The sequence below is a fragment of the Theropithecus gelada genome, chromosome 5 (genome assembly GCF_003255815.1).
Source record: "Theropithecus gelada isolate Dixy chromosome 5, Tgel_1.0, whole genome shotgun sequence".
In the NCBI taxonomy this organism is placed as follows: domain Eukaryota; kingdom Metazoa; phylum Chordata; class Mammalia; order Primates; family Cercopithecidae; genus Theropithecus; species Theropithecus gelada.
The window spans coordinates 107,091,173-107,110,711 of NC_037672.1; the positions used below are offsets into that span (position 1 = coordinate 107,091,173).

The following is a 19,539-nucleotide window of genomic DNA, read 5'->3' on the forward strand; positions in this document are numbered from 1 at the left end:
AATTGTATTTTAAAATTGCATTTGAGAAGGAAGCTAATTTTAAAATAATTGTATATTTTAAACTCATTAACAAGTTTAGCTGGCATTTAGTTCGTTGACCCATTACAATCCATTATAAATTACTGTGGTGTTTTGAACACAGGAAGCTGTTATATATTTACTGAATCCTTTGATAGAGTTTTGTTTTGTTTTCTCATTTAACTTTCAAAAATATTCTCTGTCTGCCTGCCTGGGACGCTAAAGTTTCAGTATCTGTTCTGGTTTACATATTCCTTCATATCCTTAATTCCTTATATTAGAGTAAGCTCTAATATAATCATCATACAGTGTAGTTAAGAGGATTGAAACATTTTGTTAGGAAATATTGCATGGTGATTCAGAACTTGGAGACTCTCTCTAGTGTCAACTTCTCAGCTCAAGTCTTCTCATACCAAAAAGAAACACCTTCCTTAATCTTTTACTCTTAAGTTATGTAACAATATTTAATAATGGTTAACAGCACTCATTCTGCAGCCAGATTTCTTGGGTTTATATTCCAATATCCACCCCTCAATATCTGTGTAATCTTGGTCAAGTTACTTAATCAGTTATCGCCTCAGTTTCTTCATCTGAAAATGTAGATAATAAAAACCATATGAGATGTGTTATGAAAATTATTTAATTTGTGTGAAACATCTTAGTGGTGGCACATAAGTGTTTTTTATAAAGATTATCTATCATTGTTATTATCATAGGAAATCTGCACCAAATGCCTAGACATTTAAAAAACTCCTTAGTTTGGTAGGGAGGCAGAGGACATCCTTTTTATTATAAAAGTGACATAAAAACATGAGCATAAAGATTTCTAGCTCTTACTTTATGATCTGTTGACTTAGGTGGTACAACATCTTGGCCCCGCAACTGATTTTTATAAGAAGCTTGCATTAGATTGCTCAGGACAGCAAACTGCAGTGGATTTGTTCCTTTTAAGTTCACAGTATTCTGATCTTGCTTCGCTAGGTAAGGAAAGTCATCATGTGTACATTTGTTTAAATAAACGTTTTTAATGCATACTTAAATCTAAACTCTTCAGTAAGCATTCTCAATATTTTAGGGAGAAAGACATGTGCATTAGATAGACAATATCTATGAAAACTACCAGTAAAGTTTAAAGCATTATACAAATATAAAATGTCACTAGTATTTTGTTTATATAGCATGATTCCCTTACCATTCTGCTCAACAGTAAACTTTATCGTATATTTTATAAATATTACTGTTTTCTCAGATTTGTATGTTCTTATTTTGATGTCTTAGGTTTTCTCGTGACTTAGATTTCTTCGTAATGTGAATCTGTACTACTGTTGGACAAGTAGAATATTATTTCTATAACTAAAACTTCTTGTATTTCTCTCTAAAGCTTGCATGTCCAAGTATTCTGCAGGGTGCATCTATTATTATCCATCATTCCACTATACTCACAATCCTTCACAAGCAGAAAAGTTACAAAAAGACCTAAAACGGTATCTCACAAGAAAAATTGGGTTTGAAGCTGTTATGAGAATAAGGTGTACTAAAGGTATGAAGTTGTAAAACTTACACTTTATATTAAATACTTGTATCAAAGTCAGTGAGCATTCCATGTATTGACTACCTCTGACTGTTCATTACGGAAGACTGTTTGATCTGGTTAGCCATACCATGTTTTAAATAGATAATAGTTATTGAATAATCCTTGCCCAATTTTTAAAAATAACTTGAATAAGTAGACAAAAGTAATGTTTGGTTTACTCAGAAGAACCTAAGGGAAAGCGTATATTAGAAATGATTTTAGAAGGAGAATTAGAGGAATAGGGAAGATCTTAAATAAGAATTGTCAAATGAAGGGTCTTTGCCTTCATAATCATTTAATGTACACTTCCTTGGTTTTATGTGAATATTTGTTTTAATCCTTTATTTTAAACCTAGGATGAGTTATATAGTAACCCTCATTTGTTTAATTTACAAAATTTGTTTTGTAAAACCCTCATTTGTTTTACAAATTAAACCCTCATTTGTTTAATTTTGCAAATTAAACAAATGTTTAGTCAGATTATGTCTGACTTCAAGTCACATGTGAGAAAATGTAAATAAGGTTAGGTGTCAATACAACTGAAATGTATAGTCTGCCTTTTATATAATGTCCACTGGTTTTTTTGAATTGATATTTTAGAAACTCTGCCTACACTTGAACCTTACTCCCCAGTTATCCTTTTGATTCAAAATCATAAACATCTTTGACTTTAAAAAGTAACTTTAGGTTGAGGTGAAGATATTATTGTTAACTTCATTTTTTTGCATCATTTTCTCTTTTTTAGGTCTTTCAATGCACACTTTTCACGGTAACTTCTTTGTCCGTTCTACTGATTTGTTATCCCTTGCCAACATCAATCCTGATGCTGGATTTGCAGTGCAGTTGTCAATTGAAGAAAGTTTAACAGATACTTCCTTAGTATGTTTTCAAACAGCCCTATTATATACATCAAGCAAAGGTAATGTTAACAGAAATGAAATATAGTCTGCAGCAGTAATTCTCCCCTCCTTTCACATGGCCTTTGGTGGAGTGGGGAAAAAGAAAGAATACACAGTGGGAAGTAATGGAATATGTATTAATCAAATATATGTTGTTATTTTCTTTCTTTTTTTACTCTCACTTTTGAGTCTTTAAACAGTACACTTTTTTAATTTATGGAAGACTTGTATTCCTAGAATCTTGTTTCAAAACAATTCATGCTAAATCCAGCTATGCCATTCTTTGTATTATTTCTTGCTCCATAAAGTAAAAAACTGTTTAGCAATTAAGGCCTTCATTTGTTACTTGACAGTTAAGTTTTCTGATATTTTACTCTGGGATATAATTTAGAATGAGTGATATAGCGTATGTTCATACTCTGCAGATTTGGAGAGTGTTTAATTTTCTTTTAAAAATGTTAATTGTAAAACTTTGTTTTTACATCTCAAAATCCTGTTGGTGACATAATCTAGCCAAAACAATAACTTGAATAAAAATTCGACTTGTGGCCGGGCATGGCGGTGGTTCATGCCTGTAATCCCAGAACTTTGGTAGGCCGAGGTGGGTGGATCACCTGAGGTCAGGAGTTCAAGACCAACCTGGCCAACTGGTGAAACCCCGTCTCTACTAAAAATACAAAAATTAGCTGGGCATGGTGGCGGGCACCTGTAATCCCAGCTACTTGGGAGGCTGAGGCAGGAGAATCACTTGAACCCAGGAGACAGGTTGCAGTGAGCTGCAATCACAGCATTGCACTCCAGCCTAAGAGACAGAGCAAGACTCTGTCTCAAAAAAAAAAAAAAAAGAAAATATTCGACTTGTTTGCTTTGTTTTATTTCCTTTTTGATCTAATGTATTTTCAATGACTTTTTTTTTAGGTGAGCGGAGAATTAGAGTACATACACTTTGTTTGCCAGTGGTAAGTTCACTAGCAGATGTATATGCGGGAGTGGATGTACAAGCTGCCATCTGCCTTCTGGCAAACATGGGTGAGTAAAAATTGAAGGAACAGGTGAAATGTATTTTTCTGTCTTGAAAACTGAAGCTTGGCTGGGGGCAGTGGCCTCACGCCTGTAATCCCAATATTTTGGGAGGCCGAGGTGGGCAGATCACGAGGTCAGGAGTTTGAGACCAGCCTGGCCAACATAGTGAAGCCCTGTCTCTATTAAAAATACGAAAAATTAGCCGGGCGTGGTGACAGGTGCCTGTAATCCCAACTTCTTAGGAGACTGAGACAGGAGAATTCCTTGAACCAGGGAGGCGGAAGTTGCAGTGAGCCAAGACCGCGTCACTCCACTCCAGCCTGGGCAACAGAGCGAGACTCTATCTCAAAAAAAAAAAGAAAAAAAAAAGAAACTGAAGCTAGGGTTTTCTCTTACTTAAAAAGCATGTTTTATATTTTTATTTACTGCAATGTGAATCAGACTGTCCTCACATTTCTTGCTTAATCTTACTTTCAGAATCTTTGAGAGAATTCATAATCTCTAAAAATGTGGTAAAAAACTGAAATGTCCTTCAAATAATGTATGCACAAACCACGGTACAATCATACAATCAAATATAATTCAGCAATAAAAAGGAATGAACTGTCAGTACTTAAACAAACATGGATGCATCTCAGAGACATTGTGCTGAATGAAGGAAGCTGGACTCAAAAAGCTGCATAGGCCGGGTGTGGTGGCTCACGCCTGTAATCCCAACACTTTGGGAAGCCGAAGTGGGCAGATCACTTGAGGTCAGGAGTTCAAGACCAGCCTGGCCAACATGGTGACACCCTGTCTCTACTAAAAATACAAGAAAAATATTAGCTGGGTGTGGTGCTGCACGCCTGTAATCCCAACTACTTGGGAGGAGGCTGAGGCAGGAAAATCCCTTGAACCCAGGAGGCGGAGGTTGCAGTGAGCCGAGGTCGCGCCACTGTACTCCTGCCTCAGTGACAGAGTGAGACTCCATCTTAAAAAAAAAAAAAGCTGCATACAAATGATTCCATATATATGACATTCAAGAAAAGGGAAAATTAGCAAATGGTGAATAATTGGGGTTGAGGCCAAGGGAGGGTTTTACTACAAAGGGGCAAGTGTAAGGGGATAATTTTGGAGTGATGGAACTATTGTGTATCCTGATTGTGGTAGAGATTACATGGCTACGCATTTGACACATAACCACTACAGAACGGTACTTAATTATATGTAAGTCTAAAAAAATCCTTTTGAGAATTAACATAGCACTTAAATGTTTTCAATGAATTTGCTTTGTAGATGAACTCAGACATGAAACAAGCCTTGCTATTTCCCATACAGTCCTAGGGAAGGAGAGTCATTAATACTAATTTGGGAAAAATTATAATAGCATTTACTAAAGGATCCAAATTTTTTTAAATAACAGAAGCATTTAATCAGTCCGGGCGTAGTGGCTCATGCCTGTAATCCCAGCACTTTGGGAGGCTGAAGCAGTAGGATCACTTGACTTCAGGAGTTCAAGACCAGACTGGTCAATGGGGTGAGACCCTGTCTGTATTAAAAATACAAAAATTAGCTGGGTATGGTGGTGCATACAAGTGGTCCTAGCTACTCAGGAGGCTGAGGCAGGAGAATCTGTTGAACCCAGGAGGCAGAGGTTGCAATGAGCCAAGATCGCACCACTGCACTCCAGCCTGGGAAACAAAGGGAGACTCTGTCTTGGTGGCTGGTGGGGAAGAAGGATTTAATCAGATTGTCTTAAATATTTAACTAAAATCAAAAGCTTATATATCAGATTTCTTTCTTAATTTTAACTTTTGTTTTTGATTCAGGGATATGCAGGTTTGTTACGATGGGATAATTTGTACCCCAAACCTCAGGATTCATATTTTTAAAGTATAATTTTATATATGGATTTTGAATTAATTATGCCATAACCAGTTGTTTTTTAATATAATTTTAATTTTAGTGGTTGGGCATATATATTATAGGTTATCCCTATTTTAATAGAATGTATTATTGTAGAAAAATAAGTTTCACATTATCTGTCTCTTCAGTGGCTGCATGAAAACTTGTGTTTATTTTTCCCTGTCACAAAATTTGTTGGCTTGGAATGCTTTACAAAAATTGTAGAGGATCGGCCGGGCGCGGTGGCTCAAGCCTGTAATCCCAGCACTTTGGGAGGCCGAGACGGGCGGATCACGAGGTCAGCAGATCGAGACCATCCTGGCTAACACGGTGAAACCCCGTCTCTACTAAAAAGTACAAAAAACTAGCCGGGCGAGGTGGCGAGTGCCTGTAGTCCCAGCTACTCGGGAGGCTGAGCCAGGAGAATGGCGTAAACCCGGGAGGCGGAGCTTGCAGTGAGCAGAGATCTGGCCACCGCACTCCAGCCTGGGTGACAGAGCGAGACTCCGTCTCAAAAAAAAAAAAAAAAAAAAAAAAAAAAATTGTAGAGGATCACAAGGTATAATTCAGATTGCAGAAATTATATTGGTTGAGCAGAAAAAAATGATACATGTGACTTGGCATTTGAGTAATGGAAACCTTTCCAAGGCTTTTTCATAAGTAAATGGTAAATATATATTTCATTAATGTCAACAGGGGCTACATGTTTTGGGGTTTTTTTGTTTTGTTTTGTTTTTAGTCAGGACCTTGCTCTGTTGCCCATGCTGGAGTGCAATGCCACAATCACAGGTTACTGCAGCTTTGACCTCCCAGGCTCAAGCAGTCCTCCTACTTCAGCCTCCTAAATAGCTGGGACTGCAGGCACATGCCACTGTGCCCAGCTAATTTTTTAATTTTTTGTAGAGACAAGGTCTCACTATGTTGCCTAATCTGGTCTTGAACTCCTGGTCTCAAGTGATCCTCCCACCTTGGCCTCCCAAAGTGCTTGGATTATAGGCATGAGCCACCATGCCCAGGCTGGCTAAATGTCTTTAGACTTAAGAGATTAAAACAAAAATGTCCAAAAGAATCTAGACTTGTTCTGATTGTCACATTTATTTCAGAAAAAGATGTATAAGAAAACACTTGAAATGAGGGAGCAGATGAAATACATTTTTCTATCCTAAAAACTTAGCTGAATTTTGTTTCTTAAATAATGCATATCAATTTTCTCTCTTAGAGTGCCCATTGGATTCTAATGGTTAAAATACCTTTCACTTTGGTTGCTTTATAGCTGTGGATCGGTCCATTTCATCAAGTCTATCAGATGCAAGAGATGCCTTAGTGAATGCTGTAGTGGACTCATTGTCTGCATATGGCTCAACGGTCTCAAATTTACAGCACTCTGCATTGATGGCGCCCAGCTCCCTCAAGTTGTTTCCTCTCTATGTTTTGGCCCTTCTCAAACAGGTAGCTTTTTTATACATTGGTATATTTAATATTGTTTTTTAAAATTCTAAGATATTTATATGAAGAAAGGAAATCTAGGTTGTCGTTTTCTAATAAACTAGAGGATTATTCACTTTGGCATTGAAAGGGTTTTGAAGAATAGAAAAAGATCAATGGGGCCGTGCATGGTGGCTCACGCCTCTAATCCCAGCACTTTGGGAGGCCAAGGTGTGCGGATCAGCTGATGTCAGGAGTTCGCAACCAGCCTGGCCAACATAAGAAAGAAAAAGATCAGTGGAAAATGAAGGTATACAAATACATGATGACTTTAGTGAAACCATATTTTCTCTTCTTTAATGTGTGTGAGCAGTTTGCATAACGGTGCAGTCATAGCTCACTCTTAATATGTCCTTCTGGAAAGAGACTCTTTAAGGACAGAAACTAATATTTATCAAGCATCTTTCCATGTCTCTGGCACCATAAAAGGTGTCAATGCATCATTTTATTTAATCCTTTCAACAACCTAAAGAGATACTATTTTCCCTGTTTTTCTCATGATGACAATATAGCTCAGAGGAGCTAGGTAACTTGCTCCAGCATCACATACCTGTTAAATGTCAGAGCTGAGAATTGAATCCAGGTCTGTCTGATTTAAAGGTCATGCTTTTTCCATGATTGATAGTGTATATTTGTTTTTATATTTGTCCACCATATTTGTATTTTACTTGAAAACATTTATCTTTTTCCTTGTAGAAAGCATTTAGAACGGGTACAAGCACACGGCTGGATGATCGTGTATATGCCATGTGTCAGATAAAGTCTCAGCCACTTGTTCATCTAATGAGAATGATTCATCCCAACTTATACAGGATAGACAGATTGACAGATGAGGTATGCATTTTAGTGCATTTGAAATTTTTAAATTTGAATATATTTGAGTGTGTTGTTCTACAGCTAAAATGACAATATACTATCAACTGGTTTTTCTTTTTAACTCTTTTCCCCCTTGTGGTAGTAATACATTAAAGAAGGACACTGGCTGTGGATCTGATTGGAAAGCAGGACTCTCAGATACCATCAGTGGTTAAGGAGTTTTAAAAAATAGTTTCACATTGGAAGTAATTTGTCTTGTAGGTTTGGTTATAATATGTATTACAAACCTAAGTTATAGAGTGGACATTTCCATTTATATTTGGTAGATGTTGACTGCTTCTCTTTTTTTCCTTTTTTTTAAATTTTATTTTAAAGACAGAATCTTGCTCTGTTGCCCAGGCTGGAGTGCAGTGGTGCGATCTCGGCTCACTGCAGCTTCTGCCTTCCAGGTTCAAGCAGTTCTCCTGCTTCAGCCTCCCAAGTAGCTGGGATTACAGGCACATGCCACCACGCCTGGCTAATTTTTGTACTTTTAGTAGAGTCAGGGTTTCACCATATTGGCCAGGGTGGTCTCAAACTCCTGACCTCAAGTGGTCTGCCCGTCTCGGCCTCCCAAAGTGCTGGGTTTACAGGCATGAGCCACCGTGCCTGGCCAATACTGACTGCTTTTGATCAGATCATTTGCAGTTGTGATTATATAGTAAACCAAATCTGGTATCCAATAATAATTTTAATGTGCAAATATGTAGTGTCTTTTATCTTCCCCGTGTGAAAACTGTATTCTTTGGAATTAGTATTAATTCCAAACATAATGTTATGTTGCCAAAGAAATGTTAAAAAGTAGCTGGCTATGCATCAGAGCCAATAGTCATACTTGTAATATATTATGACCCCACCTTAAAAGGGAAGGGAATGTGACTGATCATTTTATGTATTCATGTTTTTACTTTTTAAATTTGAATACATTTGAGTGTGTTGATTCTACAGCCAAGGTGGTAGCATATAATCAGTATTTTTTATATCATGCAAACTCAGAAGTGTTATTTTCCAATGCTTCATAAAGGGTTAGTGACCATTAGCCCCCAAACTGCGATGATAGTAATGTAATCTCACTCACATTCTGTCTTTTTCTTTTCAGGGTGCAATACATGTTAATGACAGGGTTGTACCACAGCCACCTCTTCAAAAATTGTCTGCAGAGAAGCTGACAAGAGAAGGTGCTTTCCTTATGGACTGTGGCTCTGTAAGCACCCTCTACTGGCAAAGCTTAACACTGTTTGAGCTGACCAAAAATAAAGAAACACTTCTAGGGTCCAGCTGTTATCACAGAGCAGGCAGTGAAAGGTGCATTAGGATTAGGAGCTGAAATTGGTAACTGGCACTAGAGGTCAATTTACTTTAAAGTTTTCTATTTGGACTTCATTTTATACTGATGTTATTGATACTTGTATTAATAATACTGATAGAGTAATACATTTTAATATAGATTATTTACCGTCATGAATTATGTATACTTGATGAAGAGAACTAATGAGGTAAATTCCTATCTTCAGGAACTTTACCATCTAGAGTCTAGAATTTAAAAGTATTTCAAGAGTTTATCTAGTTCAACTTATATCCATTGTCAGAAACCTAATTAATGATTAGGAGTTCAAGAGAAATCACTGGGCAGGGGTAGTTGTTGAAGGGTGTCAGAATGGTTAAGATGGCTTCAAAATGATACCTTATGAGCAGAAAAAGGATTTGGATAGCTACAGAAGAGGGAGAAATGCATGAGTGAAAATACACAGACAGTAATGAAATAGTGGATGGGAAATACAGTGAGTCAGTTATACTGATTAAAGGATTATATTTCTATTGGGAAAATAACTGCAAAAGGTAAAATATATTTTATGGGAAGCCTTAACATTTAATCAAAGAAGATGTGAACCACTCTGGATTCTTACATATAGATTCACAATGTAACAGTTATAGATTTCCTTTTTACTCTTATGTTTGTTCCTACCTTATTTGAGGTGATAGGTCTGAGAACATTAGCTAAAATGAATTCTCTTGACTATTAGGGAGTTTTAATATTTTGTTGCTTTTTGTTTTTAGGTTTTCTACATTTGGGTTGGGAAAGGCTCTGACAATAACTTCATAGAGGATGTGCTTGGATATCCTAATTTTGCATCAATACCACAGAAAATGGTCAGTAGATTTTATACACCTATAACGTTTTGTTTGCTCGTTTTTTTTTTATTGATGTAAAATTCATGTAATATTCACCATTTAAAAATGTACAGTTCAGTGGTTTTTGGTATTACACAGTGTTTTACAACCATTACCGCTATTTAATTTCAGAACATTTCTATTACCCTAAAAGAACCCCATATCTCCCAGTTCTTCCCTATCCTTGTCCCCAGGCAACTAGTAACCTACTTTCTATCTCTGGGTTTGCCTGTTCTGGATATATTATATAAATGGTAATACGTGGCCTTTTGTATTTGACTTATTTCACTTTCTGTAATGTTTTTAAGATTCATTCATGTTGTATCTTATATTAGTAGTTTGTTTATTTATTTATTTATTTATTTATTTTTCTAGACAGAGTCTTGCTTTGTCACCCAGATTGTAGTGCAGTGGCTCAATAATGGCTCACTACAGCCTCGACCTCCCAGACTTAAGTGGTCCTCCCACTTCAGCCTCCTGAGTAGGAATCAATAGTACTTATATCAAAATAACTTTCAAATGGATCAAACATTTAAACGTAAAAAAGGAAACCATGCAGATCACTAGGAGAAATATTTGTGAAAATTTTTTTTGATAGTATTAAAACAGGCCGGGCACGGTGGCTCATGCCTGTAATCCCAGCACTTTGGGAGGCTGAAGCCGGCAGATCACGAGGGCAGGAGATTGAGACCATCCTGGCTAACACGGTGAAACTCTGTCTCTACTAAAAATACAAAAAAATTAGCCGGGCATGGTGGCGGGCGCCTGTAGTCCCAGCTACTCGGGAGGCCGAGGCAGGAGAATGGCGTGAACTCGGGAGGTGGAGCTTGCAGTGAGCCAAGATCGCGCCACTGCAGTCTAGCCTGGGCGACAGAACAAGACTCCATCTGAAAAAAAAAAAAATTAAAATGGGTAGGGCCTTTATGTGTGAGTCAGTGATTCAAAAGATCAATAAATCTGAAAGCACAAATATAAAACATTTCTATTTGGTAAAAATAAATAAATAACGCCAAAATGCAAACAACAAAATCTTAAGATTATCTGTAACTCATAAGACTGAAAACAGGCTAACTTCTCTATAAAAAGTTCTCTTACCTCAGCCTCCTGAGTAGCCAGGACCGCGGGAGTGTGCCACCACACTTGGCTAATTTTAAAACTTTTTTTTGTAGAGATGGGGTATCCCTGTGTTGCCCAGGCTGGTCTTGAACTCCTGGGCTCAAGCAGTCCTCCTGCCTTGGCTTCCCAGAGTGCTGGGATTACAGGTGTGAGCCACAGTGCTTGACCAGTGTGTTCTTTTTTATGGCTGAAAAGTAGTCCATTGTATGGACATACCACATTTTGATCATCCACTCATCCATTGATGGATATTTCAGTTGTTTCTACTTTGGGGCTATTGTGAATAGGGCTACTATGAATGCTTATGTACGAGTTTTTGTGTGAATATATGTTTTCAGTTCTCTTGGGCATATCCCTAGGATTAGAATTACTGGGTCACATGATAACTCTATGTTTAACTCTTTGAGGAACTGCCAAACTGTTTTCCAACAACTTTAACTTTGGATTTAAATTATTTTGCTGGGCCGGACACGGTGGCTCACACCTGTAATCCCAGCACTTTGGGAAGCCGAGGCGGGCGGATCACGAGGTCAAGAGATCGAGACCATCCTGGCCAAGATGGTGAAACCCCGTTTCTATTAAAAAATACAAAAAAAATTAGCCGAGTGTGGTGGTGGGTGCCAGTAGTCCCAGCTACTTGGGAGGCTGAGGTAGGAGAACCACTTGAACCCGGGAGGCAGAGGTTGCAATGAGCCGAGATTGCACCACTGCACTCCGGCCTTAGCGACAGAGCAAGACTCCGTCTGGGGGAAAAAAAAAGTGGTTGGGTGCGGTGGCTCATGTCTGTAATCCCAGCACTTTGGGAGGCTGAGGCAGGCAGATCACGAGGTCAGGAGATCGAGACCATCCTGGCTAACACAGTAAAACCCCGTCTCTACTAAAAATACAAAAAAAAAAAAAGCCGGGCGTGGTGGCAGGTGCCTGTAGTCCCGGCAATTAGGGAAGCTGAGGCAGGAGAATGGCGTGAACCCGGGAGGCGGAGCTTGCAGTGAGCCGAGATCGCACCACTGCACTCCAGCCTGGGCGACAGAGCGAGACTCTGTCTCAAAAAAAAAAAAAAAAAAAAAAAAGTTACTTTGCTTATACTAAACACAAATTTTTCAGTAGGATTTTACTGAATGTATGCTAACCAATACTAAGGAAATATGATTCTGAAAACAGATTTGTATAATTAATTAATTGAAAGGAAAGCTGGCCTACCTTATTGTTAGATAATGTAAATATATCCTTTTTCCTGAAATTAATATAAATTCAGTGTAATCCTTATTACAATCTGTCATTGTTTGATTTTTTTTTTAATTGACAAATAATCCAAGAGTTCATTGTTGAAACTCAACAAACGAGGATAATAAGGAAACGAAAAGGGAGAATAATGTCAGCAAAGGGGGAAATATATGAAAAATAAATTCTAAGTAAAATAGTAAGCCTTATTCTAAAGCTGTAGTTATTTAAGTACCATGATACTGGCACTGTAAACAGATCAGTGGAACAGAATAGAGTTCAGAAACAGGTCTAATTAATGAAAAATACAGTGTGGTAAAGATTGAATTTAAATTACTGTGGGGAAATGGAATATTAGAAAAATAATCTTGGGACCACTGATTAGTCATTAAGGAAAAAACAAGACGATATTTACTTTATTCCTTATATCAAAATGACTTTCAAATGGATTAAACATTTAAATGTAAAAAAGGAAACCATGCAGATCACTAGAAGAAATATTTGTGAATTTTTGTTTTGTTTTGTTTTGTTTTGTTTTGGAGATGGAGTCTTGCTCTGTCGCTCAGGCTGGAGTGCAGTGGTGCAATCTCAGCTCACTGCAAGCTCCGCCTCTCGGGTTCACGCCATTCTCCTGCCTCAGCCTCCCCAGTAGCTGGGACTACAGGCGCCCGCCACCATGCCCGGCTAATTGTTTATATTTTTAGTAGAGTTGGGGTTTCACGGTATTAGCAAGGATGGTCTCAATCTCCTCACCTTGTGATCCCCCAGCCTTAGCCTCCCAAAGTGCTAGGGTTACAGGCATGAGCCACTGCACCGCCGAATTTTTTTTTTTTTTTTAATAATATTAAAATATGCAAGGCCTTTGTAAGTCGGTGATTCAAAAGATAAATACATCTGAAAGCACAAATATAAAACATTTCTATTTGGTAACAATAAATAAATAAAGCCAAAATACAAACAACAAAATCTTAAGATTATCTGTAACTCATAAGACTGAAAAAGGGCTAACTTCTCTGTGAAAAGTTCTCTTACAAATCTTTAAGAAGACCTACTTCCTTCCTTTCGACCTCCTCCAAAGAAAACTGGGTACAGGATTTTAACAGGAAATTCATAAAGGAAAAATAAAGTAGAGGTCATATGAAACAATATTTAATCTCACTCATAATTAGGAAAAAAATAGTAATATAGCATTTCTTTCATTTACCAGATTGTCAGAAATTTTAAAATTTGATAATGGACAATCATGTAGACAGCACAGGGCAATGGACACTGTTGAACACTATTGACTGGAATATATAGTACTTATGCAACCTTTTTAGAGGGCAATTTGACAATGTCTGTTAAAATCATGTTCTTTATGACACAGTAAATTATTCTGCAAAGAATATATCCTGTAGATGTATTCATGGAAATAGGCATATATACACACATGCTATAGTATTAAATAATACCTGTGCATTTATTAAAAAGAATACAGTCTGGCGCACTGTGCCATGCACCTGTGGTCCCAGCTACTTGGAAGGCTAGGAGGCTGAGGCAGGAGGATTGCTTGAGCCCAGGAGTTCAAAGCTGTAGTGTACTATGACTGCACTTGTGTACAGCCATTGCACTCCAGTCTGGGTGACGTAGCAAGACCCCATCTCTTAAAAAGAAAAAGAAGAAGAAGGATACAGCCTGAAGTGAATAGTATTCATGATATGATCCCCATTTGTATTTTCAAAACTGTGTTTGTATACTTAGTAATAATTTAGAAAACAGCTGAAAAAATTCACATCAAAATAGAAATGGTTTTTAGAATATTGACAGGAATTACAAACATAATTATTCCAAACTTGTCTATTTAAATTTTGTTATATACTACATTCTTGAATTATTTAATTTACTGTTCATTTACTATTTAATTTACAGTTGACTTTGATAAAGAAAAGTAAATCTTACCTTCTTATGTATGTATGTGTATAAAAAAATAGACTTTTAGGTCCTTTTAAAATAATCTTGCATATAGTTTTAAAATATATTTACATATCCACACTGTACTTTAAAATTCTTTGCCTTTAAATTAAAGGAAACGTGAAATTCTCCCAGAATGGCTAATTTTAGAATAGGATATAATATATAATTGCTAAGGGAATTTGGAATTTAATGGTATCCCCCTTCATTTGAACATTTCCTCTGGAAGAAGCATAAAGGCGCCACACAATACTGGTGACATGCTAATCATTTATGTTTTATTGACTTAGCAAGAAAAATATAGTCAGTTAAAATGTCAGTGACATATCATTGCACATATTTTATTGACTTATCCAGAAAAATATAAACAGATTTTTCAACAGTTTAAATAATTTGTGTAGTTGCTGCTGTTGAAGCCAAGAAATAGAGTGCTGGCAGTTGGGGGTGATAGTAGGAATCATGATTTTGTTCTAATACTGCTGAAGTCTATGAGAAAGGAAATAGTTTCCTAATTGTATTTCTTTTACCAGACACATCTTCCAGAGCTAGATACACTTTCATCAGAAAGAGCCAGATCCTTCATAACTTGGCTTAGAGACAGCAGACCATTAAGTCCAATCCTTCACATAGTAAAGTAAGTACTTCTGTAACTTAATTGTGAAGTTGTCTTTCCTATGTAGTCTGTGGAATTGCTTGTCTTCAAAACAAACTTTAAATAGTATCAAAATATATTCTGGTGGTAAAATGTTGTTACTTGATTTATATCCCCTGTATTCCATTTTCTGACATCTCCATATATTAGTAATTTTTAATTTTTATTTAATTTGAGATAGAGTCTCTGTCACTCAGGCTGGAGTGCAGGGCTGCTGCTATCATGGTTCACTGCAGCCTGGACCTCCCATGCTCAAGTAATCCTCCCAACTCAGACTCCCAAGTAGCTGGGACTGCAGGCACTTCCCTCCACACCTGGCTAATTGTTCATTTTTCTTTTTTATTTTTTTGAGACGAAGTTTCACTCTTGTCATCCGGGCTGGAGAGCAATGGCATGATCTCAACCTACTGCAACCTCTGTGTCCTGTATTCAAGCGATTCTCCTGCCTCAACCTCCCAAGTAGCTGGGATTACAGGCGGCCACCACCACGCCCAGCTAATTTTTGTATTTTTAGTAGAGACAGGGTTTCACCATGTTGGTTAGTAGAGATAGGGTTTCACCATTGGTGAAAAACCATTACCAGGGTTTCACCAGGCTGGTCTCGAACTCCTCGCCTCAGGTCATCCACCCGCCTCGGCCTCTCAAAGTGCTGGGATTACAGGCGTGAGATACCACACCCAGCCAATTTTTAATTTTTTTTTTATTTTTTTTATTATTATTTTTTTTAAGCGGTGGGGCTCTTTCTATTTTGCCCAGTCTGGTCTTGAACTCCTAGGCTCAAGCAGTGCTCCCACCTTAGCCTCTTAAAGTGCTGTGATTATAGGTGTGAGCTACCATACCCAGCCCAGTAATTTTTAAAATATACAGTTACTCTTTTTAGAAATATGCGCTTTTATTTTATTTGTATAAATATACAAGATACAAGTGTAATTTTATGAGATAGATTACAAAGTGGTGAAATCAGGGCTTTTAAATATGTTTAGACAAATGCCCTTTTCTTTCTTCCAGAGATGAGAGTCCTGCCAAAGCAGAATTTTTTCAGCATTTGATTGAAGACCGGACAGAAGCTGCATTTTCTTACTATGAATTTTTGCTTCATGTTCAACAGCAGATTTGTAAGTGAAGTAGAATAAAATTGAATAAGAAAAAGATCTGTAACCTAGGTAAAGCATAATCTGTCAGAGAAGCACATGGGAAATTTGAAATGAAGGCATTTGTTAATACAAGATGCAACGCACAGCACTCTGTCTGAGGCTTTGGTAAAAAGTAACGGGGAAGAAAGAACTTGACAGATCTTTTTCAACTCAAATTAATGGTAACGATGATGCTGTTTCACCAAGTATATTTTGAATTGGTTTCTACACATTTCCAGTAGTATGGCAGTACAGTGCTCTGTTCATTGCAAGCTGGCAAATTTATGTAGCTATGTGGAATGATACGTCATAATGTAAAATTAGATAAATTCTTTTTTCTTATAATTAATATAACATTTCTGGACTCGAACTCTGGCAAGAGATGCCAAAAGGCAGTGGTACCATGTTATTTGTTTATATGAATTACTTTTTAACAAGGAATGTTTCTTATTCATTAAATGAATTCAACATTTTCCCTGTAAAAACAATAGAGTTTCAGTACATGAACTATAGAAAAAATCTATATATAATGTACATAAATGTTACATTTGTAAAAAAAATGTAAAAATGTAACTATAGAATATGAATTGCTTAAACTGTGCTGCATTGTTGGATGACAACTCTTTTTGTCACAGTTAGAGAATGAGGTTGACTAATGCGTATTATGAATTGAGTCCACAAAGGAACACAAAACTATTTGTAATTCTGTTAAATCTTTTATGTGGATTTATTTATGATCAGCCTACTAATTAAAACTATTTCGCTTGACAGTATGGTTTGGTGATTTTTTGGGGTTTTTGTTTGGTTGGTTTTTTGTGGGGATTGGTGGATTTTTTTATATACAGAATGTATTGAATTTACTAATTGGGGAAGTGCAGTGATACTGCATTTCAGTTAGTAATATATGTGAATCAGGCCAGGCATGGTGGCTTATGCCTGTAATCCTAGCACTTTGGGAGGCCAAGGCGGGCAGATCACTTGAGGTCAGGAGTTCATGACCTGCCTGGCCAACATGGTGAAACCCCATCTCTGCTAAAAATACCAAAATTAGCCAAATGTGGCAGGCACCTCTAATCCCAGCTACTCAGGAGACTGAAGCAGGAGAATCGGTTGAACCTGGAGGCTGAGGTTGGGGTGAGCTAAGATCACGCCACTGCACTCCAGCCTGGGCAACGGAGTGAGACTCCGTATCAAAAAGAAAGAAAAAAGTAATATATATGAATCAATACATTTTCATTAGTCTGTGGACATTACCAAGTACTTATTCTGTTTGTATTCTAAAACAAATGGTGCTACTTTCAAAAATACTCTTAATTAGTAAGTATAATCTTAAATTGTCTTTTTCATTTATATTAGATGTTTTTGCCTGCACACTTATAGCAAGAAAATTTTAGTAACACATGTGACTATCCCATTTATTTAATTGACTTTAAGATTGCCATCTTGAATTTTGAAAGTGATTTTCGTCTGATCCAGAAACCTCTCATTCAGTGTCAACTTGTTTGCTATAAAAAACTGTTAAGGATCCATTAGATTATGTGATGTAAATTTTATTCTGTACACTATGAAAGTCCCCATCAACAAACTTTGGAAGGAAAAAGACTCTGCCAGGCTTGGTGGCTCATACCTATAATCCTAGCACTTTGAGGGGACACAGTGAGCGGATGACTTGAGCCCAGGGGTTCGAGACCAGCCTGGGCAACATGGGGGAAACCCTGCCTCTACAAAAATACAAAAAAATTAGCCAGGGATGGTGTGCACCTGTAGTCCCACCTACTCAGGAGGCTAAGGTAGGAGGACATCCTGAGCTGAGGGGGTCAAGGCTGCAGTGAACTCTGACCACACCACCACACTCAGTCTGGGCAATAGAGTGAGGCCCTGTCTCAAAAAAAAAAAAAGGAATCTTTCAAAAAAAGAAAAGAAAAAGACTTGCTGTGTGTAGTGGTTTATTTTTACTGGTTTTGTGCTTTCGTGGATCTCATTTCTTTGGGGGAAAAAAGTACTCTCACATCCGCTGATGGAAGTTAGAGGTTAAATGACTCACCCTAAATGACTTTACTTACTAACTAGTGACAATGCTAATAGTAAAAATCCAAATGTTCTCCCTACCCACAACCTACTCCCACCCCACCCCCCACCCACAGGTCCATACTTGTCCCTATACCATGCTGCCTCCAGCAAGAGAGAATCTGAACATTAAGAGAAACTAACCCAGGCATGGTGGTGCCTGCCTGCAGTCCCACCTATTCGGGAGGCTGAGGCAGAAGAATCACTTGAACCTGGGAGGCAGAGGTTGCAGTGAGCCGAGATTGTACCACTGTACTCCAGCCTGGGCGAGAGCCAGACTCCAACTCAAAAAAAAAAAAAGAGAAACTATAGTACTCTAAGGGCAACTAAGTACTTCAATTTCACCCTAAAAAGTATAATTCTTCTTTATAAAAGACAAAAATCTTTTGTCTTTGGATATTTTGTCACTCATTCAATAAATCTTTATAAGCATTTAGTGCTTGCCAGATATTGTTCCAGGCACAAAATAAAATCCTCACTTCCACAAAGCTTATACTCTAAAGTGAGAACATAGAAGACTGGGGAGAGGCAAAAATCATTTTATATAATTTGTAAGTGTGATGTATAATTCTATGTAAGTATGATGAATGTTATGAAGAAAAATAAAGCTCAGAAAGGAGATGGAAAATACTGTTTTTGATAGTGTCCAGGAAAGGCTCTTTTAAGAAGATGAGAGTTGAGTAGAGAGCTGAAGCCACATAGATACCTGGAACAAGAGCTGTCCAAATAGGAGAACTTTGTGGTAGATGAATGCAGAAGTTACCTTCTGATTGCTCTTTTCTCTGTGAAAGAAGCAGCAGAATTATCAGCTGAGAAGGGGTAAGAGGGTTAGAGGTTTTGCAAAATAGTCTAGGAGAGTAAGATGTTGAATTTACCAGTGGTATGTAGTAGGATTGTGAGGGCCCATCTTGGGCTGTGAGTCGAACTTAAAATGAAACTAATAAGCAGGTGTTGTCACACAGCAGGTCAGATAACTGTACCTCTTTCCTCTAGCTATATTCAGTGCTTGGTAGAAAGTTGGGTTTAACCACAGTTGGATACAAGGAATAGAGGAGGAGCAAGGGAATTTAGAATGTATACAAGGGAGTGACTCTCATTTAAGCTACAAGAGCACAAAATGGGTACTGGATAGAGATGGGTAGTGATGGGTAGTGGGCTTAGTTGTTTGGAGGTCCCATTGAGGTTAAAGAGCTTTTAAGAGTATAGATGTCAGAAAGAATGAGTTGGCAAGATAAGATGTAGTGGTTAGGATATGAAAAGCTTGGAATTGAGATTTGGGGGAAGTTTAGATAACGACAAGACTAAGGGGAATAAGTGGTTGAGATGTTATTAAAGATAACTAGAGGTAGGGATGTGAGAACTTAGAGCTCAGGGTTTCAAATGGATCATCTATTTGATTATTAAAATTTTCCCCCCAAAAATGACAGGAATAATCCTGGGGACACGGGGACTGTAAATGATTGCAATAAGGAGGAGTGGCAAGGGGATATG

General features: G+C 37.5%; 1 protein-coding gene across 1 annotated transcript in view; it reads left to right on the top strand.

The window, feature by feature from the left end:
- SEC24B (SEC24 homolog B, COPII coat complex component) overlaps positions 1-16,754 on the top strand; it is a 59,122-nt gene extending 42,368 nt beyond the window's left edge. Inside the window, exons 12-21 of the mRNA XM_025386313.1 lie at positions 876-999; positions 1,400-1,558; positions 2,337-2,510; positions 3,409-3,519; positions 6,671-6,846; positions 7,579-7,716; positions 8,837-8,941; positions 9,796-9,888; positions 14,727-14,830; positions 15,857-16,754. Of these exons, the coding sequence (XP_025242098.1) occupies positions 876-999; positions 1,400-1,558; positions 2,337-2,510; positions 3,409-3,519; positions 6,671-6,846; positions 7,579-7,716; positions 8,837-8,941; positions 9,796-9,888; positions 14,727-14,830; positions 15,857-15,971 (1,299 nt within the window). The 3' untranslated portion in view covers positions 15,972-16,754. The remainder of the gene's footprint in view (positions 1-875; positions 1,000-1,399; positions 1,559-2,336; positions 2,511-3,408; positions 3,520-6,670; positions 6,847-7,578; positions 7,717-8,836; positions 8,942-9,795; positions 9,889-14,726; positions 14,831-15,856) is intronic.
- The last annotated feature ends 2,785 nt before the right edge of the window (positions 16,755-19,539 follow it).